Source organism: Pyricularia grisea (genome assembly GCF_004355905.1).
Source record: "Pyricularia grisea strain NI907 chromosome V map unlocalized Pyricularia_grisea_NI907_Scaffold_10, whole genome shotgun sequence".
In the NCBI taxonomy this organism is placed as follows: Eukaryota; Fungi; Ascomycota; class Sordariomycetes; order Magnaporthales; family Pyriculariaceae; genus Pyricularia; species Pyricularia grisea.
This window is the reverse complement of record NW_022156722.1, coordinates 543,962-559,637: the sequence shown is the minus strand read 5'-3', so window position 1 is coordinate 559,637 and position 15,676 is coordinate 543,962. Positions and strand designations below refer to the sequence as shown.

Genomic DNA, 15,676 nt, shown 5'->3' with positions numbered 1-15,676 from the left:
GGGGGGGGCGTGATGCAGATCCATGCTGTTTTTATTCTCGAGTGCTTTTTGTGGTTCAACTGATAAACTGAGTAACGTTATTACCGAGAAGCAATGGGGATGAGCAAAGGAAAGCAACTTAAACCTTGTCCATGAAGAACGACGAGCGCTAGGTCTGTGCATTATAGTGGAGCTTTATTGTCATCAATGTCTCAGCGGAGCAGTCTCCTCCGTGTACCTGGGCGTTACCATAGCTCCTCCCCAGGTGATTTAATGTAGAAAGTCTTGTGTATCCGTAAGTATACTGTAGAGAAAGAGAGGCCAAATCGGGAAGGATTGAACAACCTACATCCCTGCAACGAATACATACAATACCTAGTACATGCACAAGTGTGTTAGTTTAGTGCCGTCAATGATGGAATAATTACTTGATCGTTTGGAAGCTAGCGTTGGTTTCTTTCCATCTTTGGATGTCAGCTTTTAGCCCAGCAAAAAAAAAAAAAAAAAATCTTGTCCAACTGCACAAGGCTAACGGGAAGCCCCTTTGGTCCTAGGAATCTTGGGTCAAGCACTAGTTCGAAAAGAGAGAAAGTCGATCAATGCCATCTTGGGTGACGTTATTCTAGGTAATAAGGACTCAAAACCCAGGGTCCGGGGCCTTGTGACATTTTGCTTTTTCTTTATTTCTCTGGCAATTAATCATTCGTGACGGACTGTATCGACCATTTAAAACTTCAGCTGACATGCAATATCGACACAGCGCATGTATCGCCAAGCTTTGAGGTATACCAAAACCGGTGCGTGTTGCGGCGATGTAGATGCCATAACAGGAGAGTATTGTGGATTGTTTCGAGGAAGGGGTGCGATAGTATCTGCGTGTGTAGGTAAGGATATGTAGATTTGTCCCACGTACCTACCTATCTCACATCTGCTGGGTAAATTACTATAGTCAGCAGTTAAAGTAGTACGCACATACGGGGGCAGTACACTAAGTACAGTACACTACCTTACCTACCTACCTACCTAATGCCCTTCCTAAGCCTCCATAAAAAAAAAACCCACCCGCACGCAAAAGACAAGGCAAGCTTTGCTGTGGCTGGCTGAAAGCTGAAGGGGGGCCGCGTGGGCGGGCGTAGGCCGTGGGTCCCCGCCTGAAAGGTTGAGAAAACCCGGAATTGGGGTCACATCATCCAATGCTTGTGCTGCCCCCCCAAGTGCCATCCGTCCGCGCGAGCGCCCTCTCCCTTGCCGTGTAAAACCCGGTCCCCTGTTTCTGCATTGGTGGATGTGATTGGGCCAGGCTTTGTCCAAGTAGCTCGGTAGGGGGGGCCACTGTTCGGGACGAAATGTTGCAATTCTCTACGTGGTAAGGGGGAAAAGGTTGGGGAGCACAAAGAAGGGAAGAGACAAAAGGATTTCACAGTGGTAGTCGCTAGACCAAAAAAGCCAAGATTCATTGTCAATCGAGGATTATTTGATACCTTGACCCGGACTTTCCAAAGGAGGGGGGGAAAAAAAGGAAGGAAAAAAAAACATCAGACGACTTTTCGTGCGTAGCCTATTTGTGTGTGCTGCCAGCCATACCTCCTTCAGCTGGGTTAGGTCAGAAAGATCGACAGTCTCATTTATTCGTATCCTATCTGCCGACCTGTCCTTGTACCTACACATGGAAGACCAGGGAAAAAATGCATTGACAAGTTGGTTAGATTACTGAGCTACCCAGTAGCCCAGCCAAGAAAGCCCAGGCAGGTTACTAGCGACAGAATAATCTGGTAGAAGACCAAGGGTCCAACGACTAGGATTCCCTTTTTGTTATATATTTTCTTTTTACTATTGATATGTTATAGCAAAGTGGATTCAAGTGACGGTGGAAAGCGCCCGCAAATTCGTACTTGGATCGGTATGGGAGGGATGGGAACGAACGTATTCCCTTCCCTAGGCGTGTCTTGTGGGGCCACACCCGAGCGGCGGTGCTAAATGGATAAACAACCCGGCAAGCGATGAACAATCATCATTAGCGACCTGACGTGTGTAGGTAAATCCTTTTTCTCCACCACATCGGACGGCTATCCCCATGTCTCCCAAAAGTGACCGTATATCCATCCCGTCACTCACCTACATACAGCACACGGCCCGGATATTCCAAGGGAGGACCAAAACGGGAGCGGCAAGGAAAGGAGGGGAGGGGCTTACCAAAAAAAAACCAAAAAAAAAAAAAAACCCCAAGTTACAAAGAACAAAGAACAAAGAACTAAATAGCGGGCTACCAATCGTTTAGTCCCGTCCTTGTTGAATCACAGCAGACTTTTTGTAAGAGCCGCCGGCTGTGTTTGAGAGCCTCCCGACGCGGGGCTCTGATATGTAAGGTATCTTTTTCTTCGGTTTCATGCTGGGGCAGCAGCAGTACGCACACAAGCAAGCAAGCATCCTTTCCACACTTACTTACCAAATGGTATAACTGCCTAACTGTCTTCTTCTCTGCTGGCCCCCCATGCTTCTCTCCCGCTTTGCGTCTCGTCGGCAACCAAACGGATCCCAGGGTATCCAAACTCCACTATCCTGCATATTTTACTAGTTCTCGGTCGCTTACGACAAGAACTGACAGCATGCAAGGACACCTTTTCCCTTGCCCATCTACAAGGTATTCATTCGTCTGTCCAGTACCCAAGAGCATGTCGGTAAGGGTCAAGGCCGCCGCCCCTTGTCGTTGGGAAAGAAAATAAGAAGAAAAAGGAAAGTTGTTTGCTTCTGCAATGCACAACACGACATCCATATCACCCCCCCACAGGAACCAAGCGAGGAAAGCATGGTCCGCCCTCTTTTTCCCATCCCATGGGCTCTTTTTGCTTTCTTTCCCGCCGGTTTTTTCAACTTTGTCTCGGATCAGACAGCCCTGAGGGTTGTGACTTTACTCTAAGTACCTACCTATTTTTTTTTTTTTTTTTTTTTTTTTTTTTTTTTTTTTTTTTTTTTTTTTTTTTTTTTTTTTTTTGGGCTAGTTTCCCTAACGAGCTTCATCAACCTGCTCGTTTGATGGATGATCACATCACATTCATCCATTTTATTTCAACCCTTTCCAAGCCCAATATTATCATGTTTTGTCAGACGTGAAGCCGTGATTTATGTACTGTTTTTGGCTCGTGTTTTGTCGTACGGCAGATAACGCACAATCTGTGTATGGGTGTGTATAAGGGGCGTGTGTATTTGTGTGTTCAAGTGTAAGGGTTTACAAGTATTGTAATGTCTTTGTGAGTGAGTGAGTTGAGTACTCCCCCAACTGATTTCTTCGTACATGCGTTGTGATCTGTTGCTGTACAGTACAGTACAGTACACTACAGTATTCCTCGCCCAGATGGCCCTACGGTTTGTCTTGCTTCTCTTATGTGTGGCAACCCCCGCTCAAAGCACTACAAGGGACGCCACCAAAGAAGAGCTCCCCCCATGTCCTCCTGCCTGCAGGTTGACCTGTAGTGGTCCATGTCAACACACCTCGCGCACAGAGCACTGCTTACGGCCTCTATTCGCCATATCTTTTTTGGGGGGTGGGTCAGGCTTGGCTCCTTCTGTCTTTTGTATTATTTTATTTTTTCTGAATTCCTTCCCGGATCTGCCAAATGCCCATGTGTTTACAAATTATGGTTCGGAAAGCGTTGCATCCTTGTCTGACTGGGGAACCGGCAGATTCTGAAGGACTGGCGAGTTGAGGCACGTCGTACCTTGTCAAGTCAGCACAAGTACCTACCGGTAGACGTAACAAAGAATTTAATTTGCCTGCAGATTACAGTTCTGTTATGTTTGGTTTGGTTCTCCATTCTGCTATCGTCGACAAGCCGTCATCTTAGCCGATGTGCATACCCTTATTCGTAAGGTGAGAATCCCACCTCCACAGGGTCATGATTAGATGTCAAAGCTGCTTTTCTTCCTTCCTTGCTCATTTCAACGTATATGTGGTCTCTTATTGCATCCCTTTATCAACCTCTTACAACGTCCCGTCAGCTAGACCAATCCATGCCGAGTTGAAAAATAACCCGAGAGCCCAACAGTCTGCGGCAAGCGATCGGGAGAGGAATTAACTTGGTTGATCACTTTGAATGGTCTCCATCATACAGTACTGCGTACATGGCCAAGCTAGGTAGGCAAGGCAGGTAGGTATGTGTACATATGTCGACTTCATCCCACATCGAAGGACGCAGTTTTGACTACTACCTGGATTACACCACGGACGCCCGCATCACCCCAAGAACACCCACACCCAAATTCAGACAGCTGCAGCTCTTGACGAAATTAACATACCACCCGAATAGCACTCATCACCGCACATCACGAAAATTAACAGAAAAAAAGAAAAAGAAAAGCAAACAATACAGCCCCACACACCACAGTGTTTGTTTGCTTTCCCGCCTACACGTTCGTTGGGGATTCCAATAATAAAGAGAGAAAGAGAAAAAAACAAAAAGAAAACCGACAAGCCAGCTTCTTTGCTTTTGTTCTGAGGACAAATTGCAAGAGAGAAAAGAATAGGAGTAAAAGAAAAAGAAGAAAAAAAAAAACAATAGAAAACGGGCGCTCAAAAGGTGTCACAAGAATACCTTGGATCTTTGTGCTGCCACCGAGTTGCTTTTTGGTTTTCTTCTTTTTTTCTCTCTCTTTTTGTCATCTTTCTCTTTTCAACTGGCCCGACGTATTTGTTATTTTCCCTCTCGCTCGGCCGGTGACGGGAAGCTGCACGAAGTGCTGGGTGCCCACCCTTCGACTATTCACTGGCCAGTCATATTCGGTGTCCGTTCCGATACCAGAGACAAGTGAGCCAGCCAGCCATCCAGCCAGCATTTTCTCCTTGCACGCACCCTGGTCCAACAGGAACAAAAAGTCCCTGTAAGTACATTACATACAAAGGATTACCTAGCAAACCACATTTGTTCTTTTTGTTTTTTTCCCTTTCCGCTAGCCGAGACACGAACTTGTTCGGCTACAGAGACCCGGGGCCCCGATATCTAACGTTGCACACAAGGATCGGTTTTTTTTTTGGGGGTTTTATTTTTATTTTATTTTTACTTGTCACCAACTCGGGCGCCAGCCTCATTGCTGGCCAATTTACTTTCCTCTTGTCGTCTTATTGTTCTTATTCTTTTTATTTTTCCGTTTTGTTCTTTAAGGTTTTTTTTTTCTGTTCTACTCCCTAATGTCCGTTGCCGTTGATTCATCATCCTCCTACCATCATCATCACCATCACCATCGATTTTCTTCCGTGCCTGACACGATGGCGAGGTCAGGAGGTGGATGGCCTCAAGATGCACCGGGACATCCAAGAGACACGGAATATCAATACTACTCAAACCACCCAGCGTTTCGCAACCAGCAGCACCAAGGGCCACAGATCCCGCGACAGCACGAAACACCACCACTGCCTCCACCAACCAGCCTGTTCGGATCAAGTGCGACCAGCTCCTCCTCCACTCCAGCCTTTTCGTCGCCGCCCTCTTATCACCACCATCACCAAAATCATCACTACGCCCCTGTTTCGCCCCTCAGCCGTGACGCGCCCTACAGCAGCAGCCGACCGCAACGGCCACACGGCGGAGATTATGCGCCGCCGGCATCGCCGGTGAACAACACGGCTCTCCCCCAGCATCCGAGGTGGTTCGACTTTCGACGTTCCTCGGACCCTTCCTCCGTAGCCAGCGAGCGGTCAGATGATGCCTCCAGCGCAGAGGCGTCCAGAGCTCATGCGGCCTCGCACCAGTACTCGGGGTCGGGGAAGGGCGTTGTGCGCCCACCGGGCATGCAGATGCATTTTAACCAGTCTGTCAGGCTCCAACCAGTGAAGGATGAAGCAGCACGGCCTCCCCCTATCAAAGGGGGACTAATGGGGAAGCTCATCCCAGCAACCTACTCTCCAAATGGCAGACATCCTCGTATAGCTCCACCACCTCCACCGACACCTTCTGCTGGTGCTGTTACCGGTGCTGGTGCTTCTCCCACTCAAAGGCAACTGTTACAGCACTCGCCTACGACGGGCTCCCGGCAGTCGAACCCGTCTTCTCCCCAGAATCCGCAGCAGCACGGCATTGACCGCTTCCCGCAGATAATACCTTATCAGCATGAGCAGCCGCAGCGCCGGCCGTCGAGGCAGCAGTACTCTGCCAGCCCGCCGGTCGACTACACCTTTAGGCAAGGCAAGCAGTCCGGGCTCGACAAGAGCAGCAACAGCAGCAGCAGAAGCAGCGTATCTCCCAGGCAGGAGATGAAACAGATGAGCATCCACAACCTCCTCTCGAGCGGCGACCAGGACGACCAAGACGACAAGAGCATCAACAACAGCCACACGGCCAGGGCGTCGAGCGCCAGCCTGGCCAGCCTTGCCTCGCCCAGGTCCGTTCTACCCCCTGCCATGCCGAGCCCGTCGCCGTCCTTCTCGACGTCCGAGTACCACCTCCACGTGAGGCAGCAGCCGGTAGCGGCGAGGTCGTGCGGCTTTGGCGAGCGCGACCGGCGCGTCATCGACCCGCCGCCCATCGTGCAAATGACCATCGACGACCCGTCGGCCACGCCGGAGCAGATGCAGCAGCGGCTCCGGCACCCGTTCAGCGTCGTGCACTGCTCCATCTACAACGAGACGGGCGAGGAGGACAACTCGGCCATGCCCGAGGACTACCGGCAGCAGCGCCGGCTGATGGGGACGCTGGTGGCGTCGCCCTTTGTCGGCAAGGACGAGAACGGCGAGGACGGCTGCTTCTTTTGCTTCCCGGATCTCAGCTGTCGGACCCCCGGGTCGTTCCGCCTAAAGTTCTCCCTCGTCGTCATCAACCCCGCCGACATGCGCCAGGGCCTGAGGACCCCCATCGCCGCCACCGCCATGAGCGACGTGCTGGTCGTCTACAACGCAAAGGACTTTCCCGGCATGCAAGCCAGCACCCCGCTCACCAGGAAGCTGAAGGAGCAGGGCTGTCTGATCAGCATCAAGAAGGGGAACGAGAAGGGCGGAGGCGGCGGTGGAAGTGGCGGCGCAGGCGGCTCCAGGGGGGATCAATACAGCGATGACGATTATGACGACGATGGGGGTGGCGGTAGCGGCAGACCCGGGAAGAGGAAGAGGATACGCAGGAGTTGAACAAAAAAAAAGAAGCAGGAGTTGAAGAGTTTTTATTTTTTTATTTTTTATTTTCGTTTTCATTCTTTTATGACGGGACTATATCAACATGTGGAAACAGGTTCATTGTTCAAGCAGCATTTGCATCTTTGAGATGGCTTAGATTTCGGGGAAGGGACTGGATTTTCTTTTGACACCCTTTTTATTTTATACTATGGGATTGCGAAATAAGTGCATCTCAAATTTTTAAGCATATAATGATTTGCATAACAACAACATATTCTTTTTTTCTTGATCTCAGGAGGTAGAGGGAACAAAAAAGAATCGTTGGCAAATACAAAAACTGGGTTACCAGATTACACTTACTCCTGACTGGATCCTGTCCTAATTCAGTGTCGATGATGGTGATGATGATTTAAAACGGTGGAACTAGAGCTGCTGAATATTCAAGACATATTACAGGTACGTCTTAGCTGTAATTCTAGTCTAGATCCAGTGCTAAACTAGTCTGTATGGCTTGAGGGTTGGTCTTTTTCGAACCCTGTTTTAGCCCTACTTCCCACCCTTTTGTTGTTCTCGTTTATATCTTGTAATATGTATGCATTACCTATTACACAATGGGACTGACAACTATTCACATGGCATAAAAAAAAAACCGCATTTCATTCCACAAGTATGGCATGTGAACTACCAAGAGCTACTGTTACTTGGCACTTCCCGTTTTGTCAATACTCCGTAGGGAGTCTTTTCTTGACAAGGCGGTGATTGTGGAATAGCGTCCTAAACATAGGCCTACGACGGCCAAGCTGTCTCTGATTGGATGCATATCAACTGAAGAAGCAAATCTTCGAAACCCCCAAAGGATGCCTGTAGGATTTGTACGTCGACAAGCTTTTGGTTGGTCGTCACCACAAAAAAAAAAAAAAAAAACAAGGGGGGGAGGGTGTTTTCTCACGGCGTTCAGCATCCGACCAATGAGAAGAGGACCTAGAATAAAGAGACGAAAAAGAAACAACAAAAACAAAAGAAAAAAAAAAGAAAGTTGTTCGAGACTAGGATCAATCTGCAGACATTTCTGAATCCGGTTTCTAAAAGGTCTAGTCTAGACCAGGCCGTGCGGGGAGTTGGAAACGTCTACGAGACTTTGCCAATCGCATCAATGGTTTGCGGAGCAAGGCTTGGCTCTTTGTTTTATTTTTTTTCTCTCTAGTTTCTTTGTTGATTGCTGGGCATTGTAGAGAAATATGCTAGCCTCCCCCCTTGTCACCCGACATATCGGTATTTGTTGTTTTTTTTCTTTTTTTTTCTGTTTCTTTGCTTCTTTGCTTCTTTGCTTTCTTTCTTCTGACATGATACGACACATACATAAGCATCGTCGATCAAAAAAAAAAAAAAACATCGCAACTTTATATGAATTAGGTAAAATGCTTCATGTAGTGGTGGTGGTGGTGGTGATGAAAAGGGGGTGTGACCAAGGGGTGCATATGCCAGGGGATCGGCAGACAGCATGCACTCCGTCTCCGTAGGAGGCTTTTTTCGGCCTCTCTCATTGCTTGATTGCTTCTTCTTTATATACACCTACAGTAGGTCTGCCGCCTTTTCGAGCTCGTCGGAGGGCGGAGCCGACCGAACATGAATGCCCAAACAACACATCTCGTGACAAGGGGGCTTTCGCCTAATCCACGCCAGTGGTGATGCACGCCCTTTGCTTCCTCAATCCATTTTTATCCTCCTTTTAAGTCAGGGAAGACTTGCAAGGTACGGAGTAAAGAAGAAGAAGAAAAACAAAAGACCGTCGGGTTTTCGTTTTTTTCTTCTTCTTTTTCAAACCTTTTTTCTCCTTCCCTGCTGCCAACTGCTTATTTATCGGCACCGGCAGCATGTAGAGCCAAGTTAAACCACTGCTCGGCCATGATTCTGTGGCGCTCAGCCTCCTCCAGAGACCCAGCCGCTCTTGCAGCTGCAGCCTTTTCCGCCTCCATCTCGGCCAGCGGGGCATATGAGGCATCGATCCCCGACATGCCAGCGAGGGTCAGGAGTCTCTTCCTCTCCTCCGCCTCAACAGGGTCATTGGGGGAGAGGAGGAGTCCCAGGCGGTGACAGGCCTCGGCAATGTCGAGCTCGTACGCGGCCGTCGAGTACGCTGCCAAGGCGACATCCTTTTGGCTGCTCTTTTCAAGCAGCCTGCCCAGCCCGAGGAGGGTTTGAGCCTCGAGGTCCCATCTTGGCAGGCGCTTCTGGGGGGTGGACGTCACCGGCGTGGACGAGTCGGTCCCGGCGCTTGGTGGGTCTCGACCATGGCCTTGACGTGCCGCCGCCTGCGTCCTTCCCGCCATCTCTGCTGCGAGGAAACACTTGGTTGCTTTTGCCTTGTCGCCTCTGAAGATGGCGATAATGCCGGACACGGTCAGGACGTTCGGGTCCTGCTTTGCGTGCTGGGCATACTTGGTGAAGCGGTCTATGATGTTCCAAGACTCGGTAGACTCGCTCTTCTCCAGCAGTCGCTTCATACCTGTGCGAATGAGATCATTCAGGGCTAAGTTAGCATTGCTGACAATGGCGGGGCCGTGGCCCATCTCGGCGGCGGAGAGAAACATCTGTTTGCTTATGTAGACGTCGGTGATTGACTCTATGGGTATTGTTCGGAGAAGGGCTCCCATGTAGTAGAGGTCACTGGCTGAGAATTTCAGGTCTGAATTTGTTTTACTCCGTAGTTGTTTGATACCCAAGATCAGAAAATTTGAAACATCTCAACAAAGAGCAGAAGACACATTCATCATGTGGATGGAGTTGGGTGGCCGTACCTCTTGCCCGTGCAGGTTTCCAACCATTCCCAAACTTTGCGACTTCATCCGCGAATCTCATGGCCTCTTTGATACATGCTTCAGTATCGAGACGGACCGCATCGGCCTCCATCCCTTCCTTCAGGAGCGTCTCTCGCTTCTTATCCCATACCATGCCAATGGGGACGTCTTGGCTTGTGAACTTAAGGTCAAGGTCGACTGTATCTGGCCTTTGGCTCGTTTTCTTAGGTTTTCGAGTCCAGACAGCGGCACGATGTGATGTAGTATGTAAACGACCAGTACATATGTTAGATATGCCGCTGGGATGTGAAGGAAAGGAGCACCGTAGTAGCTTGTCCGCTTGCTTGCGAATGAGCAGCAGTGCTGGGTTGGATGCTAAAGACATTTATGTGGTTGATGATGATGATGAAGTGAGACCAATCAATAACGAATCTTGTTTCATGCGTCGTGAGCCCAGTGTAGCTAGACTTGAAGTGTGCGTGTGAAGCTGGCAGATGAAAACAATTAAAGGAAAGGAAAGATATCTATAAGATTACACGATCGATGGTACAACAACGGGGTTCAGAATACAGATAATTGATGAGCAAAGAACAGATCGTTGACCTGAAATTGACGCTAAACTCATATGCTGGGTCTCTCTCTCTCTCTCGTAACTGTACCGGACGTGATTGTCTAGAAACCCCGTACGCGTTTTCCAAGAGTGGAGCTGCATTATCCCCACATAAGCTAGCTTGATCCACCAATCGATTTGGTCCGATAAACTACCTTGCCCCCACCTTTAGGAAAAAAAGTCGTCGCCAATCCAACATTTACTACGTGAAAATCCAGGGCGTGAATGAGAAAGATGAGCATTTGATGTGCAAGAGAGCAAACAAGTCAACGAAACCCCAGGAAAACTCTCATCACTACTGTAAAAATTAAACACACCAATACACTTGGGTCCTGAATTCATTGCTTGGCAGGCAGTTTCCACAGGGGGGAGAAAAGAGAGGAGAAAATAAACGCCACAATGTGCGCCAAAAAGACAACCCAAAAGTCCAAACCCACACGGCAGGACGCCGCACCGTCAAAAAAGCAGAGACCCGCAGAGGTCATAGAACTTTCATCAGATTCAGACTCGGACGCCAGCAGTGTTGGGGGAAACGGGGAAGAGGAGCAGCCGGAGCAGCAACCAGTAGCGACGCCAGCGACGAAGCGCAAAGCCCCCGAGGATGTGACCGGGGAGGATGGCGACGCGCCCGCCTCGTCGAGCGCGTCAAAACGGCAGCGGAAGCTGGCCGTCAGGGTGAAGCAGGACGGTGCATCCGGGGCGGGCAAGGACGACGGCGGTGTGGTGGTGCGCAAGACGCACCTGGAAATCTCGGCGCCCGCCGCGGCACTGAGCAGCAGTGGGAAGAAGCCCGAGGTGGTGGCGGCAGCGTCGACGCACGTGCGCTTTGGCCAGGACGACGACGACAGCAACGACAGGTTCTTCACGCCAATGGAGAGGCCCGCCAAGAAGAACTTGTTCGACGCGGCGGCAAAGAATGCCCTGGGTGGTGAGAAGGAGGAGGGGGGCAGCGAGGACGAGTCAGAGTCGGACGATGACGCGCCGCCCGAGGCTGTGTCTAGTCACGCTGCGGCGCATCAGCTCAACGATCTCGTCAAGCAGGCTGCTAAAGCTGCTGAGCTGTAAGTTAACCCCCAGGCGGACTGCCTTTGTGGTGAAGGCTTTTGGGAAGAGGAAAATAAAGTCCAGATATACTGACATGATGCGACAACAGACAAGCTGCCTCAGAAAGGCTAAAGCGCCAAAGGCGCGACGCCCTCTTCAAGACGCAAGCCAGGAAGCGTGCGCTGGACGAAGCAGAATCCACCGCTGCGCCCAAGGCGGCACCGGCACTTTTACCGGCCGAGTTCCTCGAGTCTGACGACGAGAGCGATGCCGACGATGAGGAGTCAAGGACGGCAGAGGCAAGAAAGCCCAAGAAGATCAAGTTCGAGACGGCCGAGAGGCGATCCGCGAGGCAGGAGGGCCGAGGCGTGGCCGACCGTCGCGACGGCGACACCGTCTACAAGGTCGTTAGGCCCGTGGCCGACACACGGCTGGCGCCTAGGGCGAGCAAGCGTACCGCCTTTGACAAGAAGAAGCTCTTGTCGAGGGGGCGGGTCGAAGTGCGGAAGAAAGGTGGCTTTTTGCTCAAGTGAGAGGACAGGTATTCTAGAAGACGGACGCCTAGCCTTAGAGGTCAATATGACAGGACGTGGTTCGGGTATGATGAGATGTCAGGTCGTGTCATTCTACTACTGAGAAAACTAGAGTATACCCGCTTAGGACCCATAGCGTCAGACGTGGTCTCGGGTGATGACCGTGAAAAAAAAAAAAAAAAAAAAAAAAAGTCCAGCAACGATCTATGGGCTATTAGATTATTTGAGATGTGCTATTTATTGAGAATATCTCATTGCATGATATTTGCCATTTGTATAGACAAGTGCCCATGCTTCACTAAGATGGCAAGGAAGAACCCCGAGACGCAATCCTTGCTTGTATCATTTTGTTATCCCCTTGATTTTCTTCAGCCCTCGGATTCCAATCCTTCGCAGACAAGCCCTGGTACTTTCAATGTGTATGATTCCCAGAAAGGTGAATAGTGAGTAAAAATGAAGCCTTCGATGAGACCATGTAAACCGCTGTTGATGATTTGGACGCAAAGGAGAAACTCCGACCCCAAACGCCAGTTTCAAAGACGAGAACATTCAAAAGGAAAAAAAAACAGACGAGACGAGACGCAAGGAAACAAGAAACCAATAAGACAAGAGACCGAAAGAAAATGTTCACAAAGAAGACCGGACGCCCTGATGATATTCCATCCCAAGCAGGTCTAGTCGACGCCCGCATATAAATCTACAACTATGTTAACAGCAGCAACGAGGATTTCAGCTGCAATCAGTACAATAACTATGAGGATCCAATCAGTGCAAGTCAGCAATCGCAATGCCATATAAATATTTTCCAAAAGACGTAAGGGTTGGGTGCGTTAATGAATGGAGTCGAACTTACCAATCCACTCGAGTTTTTCACCATGACCATGACTCAGTTGATCTTTGAGCACGGCAAGCAAGTCCGCGATGACGTCCAATCGTTCGTTTAGCAGGCCAACACGCTGGTCCATTTCGAGGTAGGACCTGACAGCGGCGTACAGCGGCTCGAGTTGAGGTTCGACCCAGAAAAGCTCTGGGGTGTCGAGGACGGAGCCGTTGAGGTGAATGCTGATCCTAAGAATAAAAAGCTCACCGATCTGCATGTTGATCTGTGTCCTGCTAAGATTGATCTTGCCCGTTAGGGCAATCTGCGTCGGAATGTCTTTGCACGTATCGACGGTGGAAGCGATGAGCTCCTCGAAAAGAGAAGTCTGGATGATTTTGGTATTTACATGTTAGGAGCGCCTATCAGAATAAATCTCACGGTTGAAATAGACCAAAGGAACACAAGTACTAACCTTGACACTTTGTGCCAGCGCATGTGAAATGGCCAGCTTGGTCATGTAGTTGTGCTTGTCACGGAGAGTGATAAAGTCGTTGTATATCCTGGGCTGATACTCGCGGGTGTAGTAAAAGTTAAAGTGCTCAGTCTCGACCTCCTCGGTCGCCAGTTTCTCAGTCTCGAATTTGGCGATTTCTTTTAGAAACCTTCGCTCCTGTGCCATCGTCATGCCCCAAATCACTACCACGCCGTAGTCGAAGAGGAAGACTTCTGGTGTGTGTACCTCGATATCAAAATCTGCAGGTCGCTCGTTGATGGGCTCATGGTGAGTGCTGATCATTTCATCCCGATGGTCTGCCGAGCTGGGAGATTGGTCATGGTCGTGGCCATGGTCGTGGCCATGATCGTGATCACGTTCTTGTGGGCTGCTTGGTATTTCTGAGTGGTCTCCTTCTCCGAGGTTCTCTATGCGTGCCTCATGTCGTCCATCTTGTACATCGGAGATAGGCTCTGGGTCTAGATCTATCAAGTCCTGGCTGAATCGGGGTGGTGTGGCCTCGACATCGCCCGTCGAGTGCCGCCTCTGTTGTGTAGAAGTCGGTTCGGGTGATTCACTGGTTGATTCGGATCTCATGATGCCACCAGCGTTGGTAGAAGCCCTCGCGGCATCCTCTGCAGCATCGGCAGCATTCTGAGCACTGGCAACCCTGCGAATTCTGGCGCCACGCCCCGGAGGCGGCGGCGGCGTATCTCGGTACTGGTACGGCGTATATATGCACTCGTCTACGAGCTTGGGGTTTGCTCCCTTTGCTCTACTCCTGCTCCCTTTTAGCCAGTGCATCAACCCATCCATCTGGTACCTGTTGGCGGTGCAATAGGCCGTGACGCGCGGCAGACGGTCGCGATCGGCCTTTCCCAACCTGGCGGCGTCTCGTCGGGCATTTGGATCCTTGATACGCGTGTACTGGCTGTAGACCTCACGTCCACTCTCCTCATCCTGGTCATCGTCACCATCGTCGGCGACTTCGGGCGTGGGAAGCAGCTTGAGCTTCTGCGCCTTCTTGGTGCTACGTTGAGGCCCAATCTTGGGCAGGTGGCCAGCCCCCGCGACGAGACCTGCTCCACCCGGGGCTGGTAGTAGGTTGTTTGACCCCGGCATGGAACCTTGGGTACCCCCGTGAGAGTTGCGGCGGCGCAGTTTAGAATTGAGTGCGACAAGCATTGGCGGAGCGCCGGCGAGACTGCCAGTACTTATTGAGCTCGTGGGTGTGGGCGGGCCTGAGCCGCCAGGCGACCTCTGCCCAGATGCGCGAGCGACATCGATGTTTGTGGAAATGCGGCGGCGGATAGGTTGTCGTTCAGGCTCGATGGTTCGCGTGACAGGGTTCGGATTGAACGTGACGGTTCGCTTGGAATTGGGACGAGGGAATTCCGGGGTATTGGTCGGCTCCGACACCGTCGGTAGCAGGGGAGAGGTTTCCGTCACGGCTCCGGACATTGTTCATCGGTCGGGGAATGAGGCGGCAAAGCTTTGGGCTGATAGGATCCGGCGTACAAAGTGTCGGCGGCTAAAAGAAAATCCAAACCCAACGAGTGATGCCCGACACTGCTTCTGAGACCGTTGGGTGGCACGAGCGCCGAAAGAGGCTCGAGAAAGCAAGCTGACGACGACGTTGCAAAAAAGAAATCCTTGTTTGTGTTGGATGAACGTGAGCCAATCGAAGCCCTGTTGTCACGTCGCCGTGAATGGCTCGTAGCTGAACCCTTGGTATCAGTCTTGTCTTAGCAAATAGCAAAAGCATCCAAGGTTTGAGACGTGAACTCAGGCTGATGGTTGGGAATGGATGAGGTCATTACTGGCTTTTTTTTTTCTGAAGCACCGATTATTTCGCGACGAGTGTGCTCCACTCTAGCTGTGCTCTAATCTATGCTTGCATTTGTGTCAATGTGTGCGGGTGTGACATCCAATGCAATTCGATAGTGGAGTTTTAGTGGAGTTTGCGGTACGTAATTGTACACTACGAGTTTTGGTGCCCACCGCGGGGAGCTACCCATGCTGGGTTGTAGTCGCGGCCATTAATCTCGATGCTTTAGCGGGTCCTTTCAGAGCTAAGGTAATTACATAGTAAAGATTAGCCATCTACTTCGGAAGCCATGCTGATTGATGCTCAGGGATGGAGGACATAATGCGGATTCGATTGTTGACCGGAAACCTACCTAGCTATAGGAAAGCTTCATCATGATTAAGCAGCACTAGAGTGGGAGGATGAGAATGGGAGATCCTGGTTTCAAAATCCATACCTTTCATGGGAAACTTCTGGGAGGAAGACCCTAGGATGA

General features: G+C 50.4%; 4 protein-coding genes across 4 annotated transcripts; 2 read left to right on the top strand and 2 right to left on the bottom strand.

The window, feature by feature from the left end:
• Positions 1-4,098: 4,098 nt before the first annotated feature.
• On the top strand, positions 4,099-7,090 carry PgNI_11694 (uncharacterized protein; the record flags this gene model as incomplete). The annotated part of the gene is made up of 3 exons (XM_031131659.1): positions 4,099-4,111; positions 4,536-4,854; positions 5,248-7,090. The coding sequence occupies 3 exons, from the start codon at positions 4,099-4,101 to the stop codon at positions 7,088-7,090; spliced, it is 2,175 nt and encodes a 724-aa protein (XP_030976610.1).
• Positions 7,091-8,468: 1,378 nt separating this feature from the next.
• Positions 8,469-10,430, bottom strand: PgNI_11693 (uncharacterized protein). Its single transcript, XM_031131658.1, has 2 exons — positions 9,874-10,430; positions 8,469-9,761 (listed from the first exon to the last, which is right to left on the bottom strand). Exons 1-2 carry the CDS (start codon positions 10,256-10,258, stop codon positions 8,929-8,931), a joined length of 1,218 nt encoding a protein of 405 aa, XP_030976623.1. The 5' UTR covers positions 10,259-10,430; the 3' UTR covers positions 8,469-8,928.
• Positions 10,431-10,718: 288 nt separating this feature from the next.
• Positions 10,719-12,289, top strand: PgNI_11692 (uncharacterized protein). Its single transcript, XM_031131657.1, has 2 exons — positions 10,719-11,544; positions 11,637-12,289. Exons 1-2 carry the CDS (start codon positions 10,883-10,885, stop codon positions 12,058-12,060), a joined length of 1,086 nt encoding a protein of 361 aa, XP_030976636.1. The 5' UTR covers positions 10,719-10,882; the 3' UTR covers positions 12,061-12,289.
• PgNI_11691 (uncharacterized protein) lies at positions 12,213-15,155 on the bottom strand. Its single transcript, XM_031131656.1, has 3 exons — positions 13,353-15,155; positions 12,914-13,265; positions 12,213-12,811 (listed from the first exon to the last, which is right to left on the bottom strand). Exons 1-3 carry the CDS (start codon positions 14,832-14,834, stop codon positions 12,735-12,737), a joined length of 1,911 nt encoding a protein of 636 aa, XP_030976476.1. The 5' UTR covers positions 14,835-15,155; the 3' UTR covers positions 12,213-12,734.
• Positions 15,156-15,676: the final 521 nt, after the last annotated feature.